This window comes from Babylonia areolata, chromosome 18 (assembly GCF_041734735.1).
Source record: "Babylonia areolata isolate BAREFJ2019XMU chromosome 18, ASM4173473v1, whole genome shotgun sequence".
In the NCBI taxonomy this organism is placed as follows: domain Eukaryota; kingdom Metazoa; phylum Mollusca; class Gastropoda; order Neogastropoda; family Buccinidae; genus Babylonia; species Babylonia areolata.
Genome location: NC_134893.1, coordinates 45,551,655 through 45,563,131, shown reverse-complemented (window position 1 = coordinate 45,563,131; position 11,477 = coordinate 45,551,655). Strand labels below are relative to the sequence as shown.

Below are 11,477 nucleotides of genomic sequence, written 5' to 3'. Positions count from 1 at the left end.
ATCAGTTGCAGTTCAGCTGTAGTGGAACATCCATCACTCGCTCGATATCAGCAACCTGCAACGTCTTTCATTCCGTCCGACTTTGTGAATTTGCATTTGCATACAGACAACTGAAAAAGTGAGAAAGAAAGAAAGAAAGAAGACCCCCGAACCCCCTCCCCAAGAAAGAAGACCCCCCCCCACCCCCCTCCCCAAAAAAAGACAACAAAAAAAAGAAGACTTTTTTCTTGCAGCTATGGAAGGCACTGCGTGGAAAGGAGGAGTGTGATGTATGTGGCACATCATCTGCAGGCAATTCCTGCCTGTCTGCAGATCCCTTGAGAGACAGCCAAGACCCATGAGCATCGGCGAGGAATGCACGATTCCGCCGCCCCTACCAGGAACAAGTGTTGTTCTTTACAAGGCACGTTGTGTGTCTGATTTTCTGCCAGTCGCCATCACCCCTTTCCTCCTTCCCTCCTCTCTGTCTCTCTGTCTGTCTGCCTCTCTCTCTCTCTCTCTACCTGCCTCTCTCTCTCTACCTGCCCCTCTCTCTCTCATCATCATCATCATCTGGGTCTTATTTTTGACTCACTTGTGTAAACAAAGTGAGTCTATGTTTTAACCCGGTGTTCGGTTGTCTCTGTGTGTGTGTGTGTGTGTGTGTGTGTGTGTGTGTGTGTGTGTGTGTGTGCGTGTGCGTGTGTGTCCGTGTGTCCGTGGTAAACTTTAACATTGACATTTTCTCTGCAAATACTTTGTCAGTTGACACCAAATTAGGCATAAAAATAGGAAAAATTCAGTTCGTTCCAATCATCTTGTTTAAAACAATATTGCACCTCCGGGATGGGCACAATTTTTTTTTTAAAGAAACCAAATTATATGCAAACTGCATTTACTGTTATATTTATATTTTTTTATTCTCTAAACTTGGCACTTTGATCTGATATTCTGACCCAACAACAAGAGCAGTCATTACTATCATTTTTTGTTCAAACAGGAACTTCTTTTGCTCAGCATGGAAGTTTTATTTATTTTGCAAACGTTTTGGTGCAGATAGTAAAAAAGGGAAATTAATCTGTAATTAATGCTAGGGGACTAAATTTGCTTTAAACTGATCTTTCTCATCTTAAACATTACATTTTGAAATTATACTCAATACATAAAAAGCTTGTGTGTTTTACTCTCAGTGTACAGGGCTTTCACTATGTTCGTTCGCCCAAGTGGTCTTTTTCGGAAAATACTAAAATCAATACGACGAGTGGACTTTATAGATCTATTGGCTGAGCCCTGAAGGTCATGGGCAGAAATCAATTGCGTACACACATTTATACACATTCAAAGTGCGTGCTCATATTCTTCGCGAACGCGAACGACGCCATTTTGTTTCAAGTTGTTGACCTGCCCTTCAATCCTATTTTCAATCGACAATACACGATAACATGTGATGGAAAGTTGGAGAAGGAGACCGTTAAATATTTATTCAGAGAAAGATTTGTGAACGCCTCATCACTTACTGGATTATGCCCCAAACTGCCGTAAAAATATCCACAGAATCAGTCGGAATTCACAGTTAAAAATTGTAAACCATGCGAGTTAATACGCTTGAATTGATGAAACGAAAAAATTTCCAGTCTTGACTTTTCTCAAAATGAAGTCCTTTTCACTTCATAAGACGTTTAGAAGTACTTGTACTTGGCTCTACATGTTATTAGTTTAACAAAATACTCAATTTTCATATCAACTTTAAAACTATAAAACTAGAATGAACATAAAAGATAAATTGAATCGACCGTGTTGTACTACATTCCCGGCGGGTGTAACTAAACTTGTACATCTATCTAGATCTAGAGAAAACGGCTAAATGTTGCAGTGTGATTGCGGCAATAGCCACGTCTCTTTTACCGCGGACTGAAAAGATTTTTTGAATGCCCAAGATACACCAGAATAATATCATTTAAACAGCGTTCTCACTGCGAATACTGCAATTGATTTATCGCCATTTAAAAAAGTATGTTCAAATATTAAATTTTAGAACGTCGGACAAGGAGCCATGATAGTGTAATGGTTAAGACAGTTTCTTCTCACCCGAACACGCGGGGTTCGAATCTGGTTAGGACTTTTTTTTTAAACCCGAAGCTTTATAATAACAAATGCAGAACACATTTTAACGATTAGATTTTTTATTAAGTGTATCAGAAGTGAGTCTTGAAGGCCTTGCCTCTCTTGTCTAATTTCAGAATTATGCTCTCTCTCTCTCTCTCTCTCTCTCTCTCTCTCTCACCTTTTACGATTATGAATGATTCGAGAAAGCAACAGTTCTTGTGTAACTTGTTATCCAGTATCAAAGATGCCGCAAGTTATTTACCCGAAACGAGTAAAGTAACCAGTGTCATAAACCGTGTTACATGAGAATCAAACAAACAAACAAAACAAACGATGGAAAAACTGAATCAGATTGGAATTTATATTCAGACGTCCGCCGAACTAGTTAAACATATGAAATATTTTTCTTTAAAAAGACAACAACAACAACAAAAAACAAAAACAAACAAACAAACAAACACACACATTCGTATGCGAATATCGAAACAGACATTGCGAAATATTCCAGTCTGATACCCTTTATGAAACGTTCAGTCTTGTTTGAATATATTATAGTGTTTCGAGCCGTCAGCTATCAAAAGAGATATACACATGATTAGAACACCGCCCTAAATAATAATAAAAAAAAAAATTAATGGCTGGACGCTCCTTTCCCCCCTGACCCCCTTCCACAGGTCTTCCCACAAATCCACAACTCTCTGCGTCCTGACCATCTCTTTGTTTTCATTCCTCCTTTCTTCCGTTCTCCATCCAGTAAACTCCATGGAGCCGGTACAGGAAGAAGAAAGGGGGAAAAAAGAAGAGAAAGAGAGAGAGAGAGAGAGAGAGAGAGAGAGAGAGCGGAGATGAAAACTTCCACTGACCTAGATTGGCAGCCAACCCATTGGCTGAAAAAGATCAGCAGTACAGTACTGAAGCCAGCTGCGAAGCGGTCGCCGGGTGGTTGGAGTGGCTGACAAACCTAGAAACGGAAATAAATTAACTGGAGGCAGCAGCGCCTCACAGGTAGAGTGACGAAAATCACCAGTGGGGTCTCAGTCAGGAATCCCCCATACCGAACTGGGAGAAACAATTGATCTTTCTTTCACCTCCTCTTTTTTTCCCCCCTCCTGTTTCTGTCAACTGTTAAACTCCTGTTAAATACCTTGCTGGCTTTGCTCTTTTTTTTTAAGCCTTGGTTCGGTTCTGGCGTGTGCTTGTAAATGGTTGGTTATTTCGCTGTTAAAGCCCTTTGTTGCGTTTCAGACACATGAAAAAAAACACACAAAAAAACCAAACAAAGTAACAAACAAAAGGCTTAATAATGCCACTTGTCATGACATCGGTACTATCACCACCACCTTCCGGCTTTAACACCACCACTACCAATGTCCCTCACTGCCATCATCACTGGAACGACAGCAGACATGTGGCAGTTTAATTCTCTTCATCTGCATTTTTTTTTAGGAGGACCTTTGTGTTTTCCCCCCTCTGTTTTATCTTCGTTCTTTTCTTCCCCTCCTTCCATTTCCAACATTGTGCGCCTCTTCTGCCCCGACTTCTCTTTGTATCAGATTAACGTTTGCATGCAGTGGATTTTTTCTTTTCTTTAACTCTGCCAGAAAATCAGCTGATGTTCAGTCCCCTTTGTCCTTCTCTACTTCCTCCAACCCTCTCTCTGTCGCGTGTTCGCTCGCTCACTCGCTCTCTCTGTGAATACATACTTGCTCTCTCTATGAATACATACTTGCTCTCTCTGTGAATACATACTTGCTCTCTCCATGAATACATACTTGCTCTCTCTATGAATACACACTCGTTCTCCTTGTGAATACATACTTGCTCTCTCTGTGAATACATACTTGCTCTCTCTATGAATACATACTTGATCTCTCTATGAATACATATCTACTCGCTCTGTGAATACACACTCGCTCTCCCTGTGAATACATACTCGCTCTGAATACACACTCGTTCTCCTTGTGAATACATACTTGCTCTCTCTGTGAATACATACTTACTCTCTCTATGAATACATACTTGTTCTCTCTATAAATGCATGTCTGTTCTCTCTGTGAATATATACTTGCTCTCTCTGTGAATACATACTCGCCCAGGTCAGATCGTGATGACATCTAAAAGAAGTATGGGTTCAAGGTGTTTTTGTTGTTGTTGTTGTTGTTGTTGTTGTTTTGTTTAGTTTTTTGTTTTTGCTGAATTAATTTGTCAAAACAAAACAAAAAAACAAAAAATTCCCAAGTAGTCTAGTCATGCAAGTCGTGGTTTAGCTTACTGCCACTTCGAGGCCCAGGTGATATGATGATACAGCAAAAGGTATGGCCCGTTGTGGGCCGGTCGTCTGCTCAAAATGTCTGCGGCAGAATTTTCCTGTCGGAATTTATAGTTCTGCAGCCCCAGTAACGGTGGGGCATACTCATAATGGGAGACATGTGAAGCTGGGTTGAATTAGACGGAATGGCTCGCTCTGAAGGAAAGTCAAGGTGAACAGCTTAGTAGATAGATAGATATAGATAGATAGATAGATAGATAGATAGATATAGATAGATAGATAGATAGATAAACAGCGAGAGACAGGGATGCAGAGAGAGGAGAAAGAGGTGGAGAGAGTATGAAACAGGTCATGGATAAAGAGAGTGAACTATGTAACTTTATATATATATATATATATATGTGTGTGTGTGTGTCTGTGTGTGTGTGTGTGTGGTCTCTCTCCTACACACACACACACACACACACACACACACACACACACACACACAGAGACAGCAGCAGCATCAAGGAAGTGACAAAGACAAAAAATCACACACAAAAACGCACAAACAATACACAAAAAACACACACAAAATGCATACAAACCACGTCCTCTTTCGGTGTAGAATTTTCACCCATTCTTTCTGGGGGTTTTTGTTTGTTTGTTTTTCTCATTTTCGATGAATGACCCCATCTTTGATATCATTTTCTTTTCCCATCTGATTTGATGATAATTTTAAAGGCTGGGTTTCTTTCTTTCTTCCTTTTTTGTTTCGTTTGTTTTGTTTGTTGTTGTTGTTGTTGTCTTTACAATGATATTGTTTTGGGTTTTTTTTTTAGAGCAAACGGAATGGCCTCTTATAGGCCGGACGTCTACTCAAGCTGTCTGTAGAATTTTCCTATCGGAATATATAGTTCTGCAGCCTCATAACGTTGGGGCATACTCATAATCGGAGACATGTGAAGCTGGGTTGAATGAGATGGAATGGCTCGTTCTGAAGGAAAATCAAGGTGAACAGCTAGATAGACAGATAGATAGACCGAGAGAGAGACAGAGACGGAGGGAGAGGGAGAGAGAGAGAGAGTGAGAGAGAGAAGACAGAATGAGAGAGAGACAAAGAGAGAGAGAGAATATGAAACAGAAACAGGAATAAAGAGAGTGAAAGAGAAAGGGAGAGCAAGAGAGAGAGAGAGAGAGAGAGAGAGAGAGAGAGAGATGGGAGAGACAGAAAGAGACACAGATACAACAGCAGCATCAAGGAAATGACAAAGAAATGGCTACAAACCACGTCCTCTTTCGATATATTCAGCCCCCCCCACCCACCCGCCCTCCATTATTTCTTCTTTTTTTGAATTTATGATTCCTTCCAACCCTGTCATTATGACCCCAGCGTTAATATTATTTTCTTTTCCCATCTGATTTGATAATAATGTTAAAGGCTGGGTTCCTTTGCTTCTCTGTTTGTTTTTCGTTGTTGTTTTCACGATGACACCGTTTTTCAGAGGTGTTTTTTTTTTTTTTTTTTGTTTTTTGTTTTTTGCACACAGGTTTCCACTTTCTTCGAGATTGTACGATTGTTTGCCCACATTTTACACAGCCCCAAAATGGTCTACGGTATTCGTGGTGATACGGGTGTTAAACAAACTTGAGCTGTTTCACCAGAGATGCATACGAAAGATCCTCGGTATAAAGTGGCAAGACAGGGTCTCCAACCTCCAGGTCATAGAGAGGAGCGGCCTGCCCAGCATCGAAAGCCTGCTGATCCAGTGCCAGCTACGCTGGACAAGACACGTTGTCCGCATGACAGACAACAGGATCCCAAAGATGCTATTGCATGGCTAGCTGAAGGAAGGCCACCGCGAACTTAGCAGACTCTGCAAGCGCTTCAAGGACACCTTGAAGACAAACCTCAAAGCCTGTGACATAGACATCGCTTCCTGGGAAACTGATGCCCTTGACCGCTCTCGCTGGAGGATGCTGTGCTCTAGTGGCATAAGGACGTTTGAAAAAAAGAGAACGCTGGCCATTAAGGAGAAGCGTGAGCGAAGGAAGCGGGGCTCAACTTCTGGAGACGTTTTCCCTTGCAACACCTGCGCATCCAGAATCGGCCTCTTCTCTCATATGAGGACACACACCGACAGGTAAGCCTGCCTGCCTACTCATCCGTCGGTCCGACGGGAGACTCCATCATAATTATTTGCTGAATTGTACTAATTCAGTTTGTTTATTTATTCATTTATTTATTTATCTATCTATCTATCTATCTATTTATGTATGTATCCATCTATTCATCCATTTATTTATTTGTTCATTTTTTTCATATATGTAATTGCCACACGAAACTCATGTGTCAGAAAGCTGCTATGATGTTAATTTGAGGAACAGGTCATTCAAACCTGTCGACACTGCTATTTGGAGTTGCTGAGAATCAGCACCGTTCGCCATTTTCTTCTAATAGCCCTGGATGCCTTCTTGACCTTGGGCTGTGCTTTAGCCTAAACTGGGGTAACTGTTTTACCGGTCTACCAAAACCCATTATCCAACTGCTATGTAGAATTCGGGACAAGCGCAAAGGACCATCGCCCGATCTATCGGTTCTCTACATCTGTTCATAATTCCTCAGTACTGTACTCTCTTCTCGGGCTGCGAACGGCAGATTGACAGGAAAACAGGCTGCACGACATTCATTTTTGACTCACTTGTGTAAACAAAGTGAGTCTGTTTTAACCCGGTGTTCGGTTGTCTCTCTCTCTCTCTCTCTCTCTCTCTGTGTGTGTGTGTGTGTCCGTGGTAAACTTTAACATTGACATTTTCTCTGCAAATACTTTGTCAGTTGACACCAAATTAAGCATAAAAATAGGAAAAATTCAGTTCTTTCCAGTCATCTTGTTTAAAACAATATTGCACCCCTGGGATGGACACAAAAAAAATAAAAAATGAAGCCAAATTATATGCAAACTGCATTTACTGTTATATTTATATTTTTTGTATTCTCTAAACTTGGCACTTTGATCTGATATTCTGACCCAACAACAAGAGCAGTCATTATTATCATTTTTTGTTCAAACAGGAACTTCTTTTGCTAAGCATGGAAGTTTTATTTATTTTGCAAACGTTTTGGTGCAGATAGTAAAAAGGGAAATTACTCTGTAATTAATGCTAGGGGACATAATTTGCTTTAAACTGATCTTTCTCATCTTAAACATTACATTTTGAAATTATACTCAATATATAAAAAGCTTGGATTTTTTTAAAAGTGTATCACAAGTGAGTCTTGAAGGCCTTGCCTCTCTTGTTATTATTATATGCACGAAAGATGGATAAGCGAGAAAGACAGGGAGAAGCTCTGGGAAATTAAAACAGGTACATAACTTTCCACGGGCATTGCTAACTAGGAGGACTCAATCAAAGGAAAATACTGTTGTCTCTGCTGTGATGGACACACTTTCAAAATGAAATAAAACCAATAAACAAAAAGGACTAAAGACAGCCGCTGAGAGGTGAAAGCTTGTTCAGGATACTTTTTGACGAATAATTATAGTTATCTCGGAGAGGGACTATCTCGGAGCTCCAAAGAAAGTAAATGTTTTAATTTTTAGACAAATTTATGACAGACCGTGATCGGTTGTTGTTTTTTCACTCTGTCGTAAATTATGTTTTTGCTATACATAAGGTGATGGGTGTATAAAAAAGGCGGAAAATAGGAAAGGCTTAAAAGCTGAATATTGCGTGTCATCAAGTCGCATAGAAAAGACTACACATTGCTGTGTGTGTGTGTGTGTGTGTGTATCGATAGCTCTGAATGTGTGTGTGTGTGTATCTACAGCTCTTTGTGTGTAAAGAGAGAGCGATTCCGGGTGGAGAAGTGGCTATGCAAACGTATGCAATGACTTCCTTTATTTATAGGGTTAGCTTGGCTGATTTTTAGTGCATTTGGTAATAATACCAAAAAGACCCCCAAAGATATTAATGTATTTACTTTTTTTCATAATCAATGATGGAAAAAGAAAGAAAGGCAAATACAGAAAGTTGTAGAGCAAAAAAAAAAACAAAAAAAAAAAAAGAAAGAAACCCATACACACAGAGAGGTTGTGTGTGAGCACGCATGTCAGCTGAAAGACAAATACAGATGACAGGAAACTGGAAACCTCAGGAAAATTATATGAAAATGTACATTGCAGACGATGCAGCAGAAAATTCAGACATTCTTCAACACCTGTCTGAGGCGCATCTACAAGATCCGATGGCAGGAGAAGATCCGAAACGAAGATCTGTGGGAGCGGGCGGGACAGGAACCAGTGGCCAAGCAGATATTGCGGAGGAAGTGGGGCTGGATCGGACGCACCCTCAGGAAGCCAGCGTCCAGCATCACACGCCAAGCCCTGACCTGGAACCCGCAGGGAAAGAGGAAGAGAGGCCGGCCTCGAAACAGCTGGAGGCGAGATACCGAGGCAGAGCTGAAGCAGCAAGGGACCAACTGGACTGGAATGGCCAGAACAGCCCAGAACAGAGTGCGATGGCGAGGGGTCGTCGATGGCCTATGCTCCACCAGGAGCGATGGGCAAATGAATGAATGAATGAATGAATGATGTACATTGCGCATAGTCATATACATAGAAAGACAATGACACGAGAAAAATCTTACAACAACAAAGTCGCAAGTCGGATATGTAATGTCATGGTTTTACACTTTTTATTCAAGAGAAAGAAAAAAAATTAAGAACTAAAATCACCAACACTGAAAAATAAAGCGAGGAAAAATCTTCAACATACTCAATGTTATGTTCTTATGTTTGTACTCGTCTTTAAAAAAAAAGTATTTGGATGTTATGTAGAATAGACAGTGGACACTTACTGTAAACATTATTTTGAAAGGTCAATCATTTTGCAAAGATATCAAATAGAACAGTGTGCCGTCTTCAAGGGAGGAAATAAAGTTTGACATTGATGACTAGAATATTGTCCCCTTCCTGTCCTCTTTATCTTCTTACTTCTTCTTTTGTTTTCCCTTTTTTTCTGTTATTTTTGCCTCATCTTCCGCGCAGTTTCAGTGCTACTACCCTCTCCCGCTCAACTTGACCCCATCACACACACACACACACACACACACACACACACACACACACACACACACACAGAGAACCACTCCTTGGCTCGCTCTGTTCTGTCGCAATCTCAGCACTGGCAGTCCACAGGGAGCTATCTGTCCTGACATTTTATTACTCGTCCCCTCTTCAAGTCTTCATCTAAACGGCGGGCCTGACGCGGAAACAAAACAACAAAACCAAACTCACCAACAACAAAAATCAACAGAAAAATAAAACAAAACAAAAACTGTGGATGGAACATCACTACTCTACTACATTGGCAACCCACTGCAACGGCTTCGGTCAGGGCAGCAGAAGAGTCCCTAGACAGCCAGTAGCATGCAGCCGCGAAGACAGCTTGTGGCCTGGCGAATGAAGAAGACAAATGAAATAGGAAACGAGTCATCACAGGCCCAGTGCAGTCATAAATCTCATTGGGCACCCCCACCCACCCTGGCCCTCTCTAAATCTCTCCAAAAACGTGTGTTGGGTCCAGGGATGATGTCCAACTTTCCTTGCTGATCCGTGCCCCGCGGTTCAGCCCTCTTAAAAGGTCTTGCTGCCCTCATGCATGCCAGGGCACAGAGTAACAGGCACAACCGGCAGTGATGTACTTTGTTTTACCCAAGTAAAATCCCCGTGTTAGGTTTCGTACATGCGGAGAATGACAGCTTTAACAAGGCCCCTCATAGAAATAAAGCGCAGCCACCACCACCTTCCGCCATTACCACCATTTACCGTTCTAATATGACCAGCCTCATTACACCAATACCAACACCATCACAACTACATCGTCACAATCACCATCATTACTACGCCATCACAGTCGGCTGCATTTGACACAACAGACCACAGTACACTCTTTTCCAGACTTGAACATGTTTGCTCAACAGTTCTGAATTGGTTTTATTCATACCTATCCAACCGCTTCCACATTGTCTATGTTAATAACTTTAAGTCTGATCCAACCCTGATCTCTTATGGTGTGCCACAAGATTGTGTCCTGGGCCCCGTTCTGTTTGTTCTTTTCACTGCTCCTCTTTCTGATGTCATTTCTGGTCATTCTGTTCTTCACCACTCTGGCAGATGATACTCAGCTACAAAATTCTGCAGAACCAAACCAAGTACACAGTCTGATTACGTCAATGCAGGATTGTATTCTCGATGTTAAATCCTGGATGACATTCAACAAACTAAATTCAAATGATGACAAAACTGAAGCTATGGTTATTTCCTCTTCAAGAATGTCCACATCTACTTCTTTTCCTGCCTCTATTGTGGTTGGTGATACCACAGTTCAGTTTTCTAAATCAGCAAGGAACCTTGAAGTCATTCTCTACTCAAACCTCAGCATGCACCCTCAGGTAGTAAATCTGATACGCATAGTCAATTGTGAACTTCGTCGCATCAACTCTATCCGTCAGTACCTTTCTGTTGAAACTACTAAAACTCTTATTTCTGCTTTTGTGCTGTCACGAAACGACTCTTCTCATAGGCTGTCCACATAATATCCTTCAGCGAATTCAAAAACTTCAAAACAATGCTGCCCGTCTGACACGTACTGATCACATTTCTACTCACCTCCGCACTTTACATTGGCTCACCATTGAAGCGAGAATTAAATACAAAGTTGCGTGTCTCTGCTATTCTGCTTTCCAATCTGCAGGACCTACATATCTTTCTGATCTTATCAGTGTTTTCACTCCCGCAAGGAATCTCCGCTCTTCCTCTGACTGTTACATTTTGAAACTTCCTCGTGTCAATACAAGAACCTATGATGAACGCTCTTCCTTCTTTGCTGCTCCTCACATCTGGAACAAACCTTCCTCATCATATCCGTGCATCTGATTCTATTTCTGCTTTTCGCTCATCGCTAAAAACTCATCTTTTTAAAACCTATCTATAAGCACTCTCAGCTTCTTTGTTCTCCAACAACACTCAGTGGGAAAAGGAGAGTGTGTGTGTGTGTGTGGGGGGGGGGGGGGGGGGGGGGGGGGGGGGGGGGGGGGAGGGGGAGAGAGAGAGAGAGAGAGAGAGAGAGCTAGGGGTGAGGG

General features: G+C 41.5%; 1 protein-coding gene across 2 annotated transcripts; it reads left to right on the top strand.

The window, feature by feature from the left end:
• Positions 1-243: 243 nt before the first annotated feature.
• Positions 244-9,246, top strand: LOC143292017 (uncharacterized). Of its 2 annotated transcripts, none has more exons than XM_076602180.1 (2): positions 244-403; positions 8,518-9,246. In XM_076602180.1, exons 1-2 carry the CDS (start codon positions 272-274, stop codon positions 8,911-8,913), a joined length of 528 nt encoding a protein of 175 aa, XP_076458295.1. In that variant the 5' UTR covers positions 244-271; the 3' UTR covers positions 8,914-9,246. The 2 variants fall into 2 exon arrangements, with proteins under 2 accessions (XP_076458295.1, XP_076458296.1); XM_076602181.1 differs by lacking the exon at positions 244-403 and adding an exon at positions 6,343-6,477.
• The last annotated feature ends 2,231 nt before the right edge of the window (positions 9,247-11,477 follow it).

What these genes read in the sequence shown, in the direction of transcription:
- LOC143292017 (XM_076602180.1), top strand. Translation starts at nt 272, where the DNA reads ATGTGGCACATCATCTGCAGGCAATTCCTGCCTGTCTGCAGATCCCTT. An exon ending in CAAGTGTTGTTCTTTACAAG is followed by an intron (nt 404 to 8,517) that starts GCACGTTGTGTG and finishes TGTACATTGCAG; the next exon opens with ACGATGCAGCAGAAAATTCA.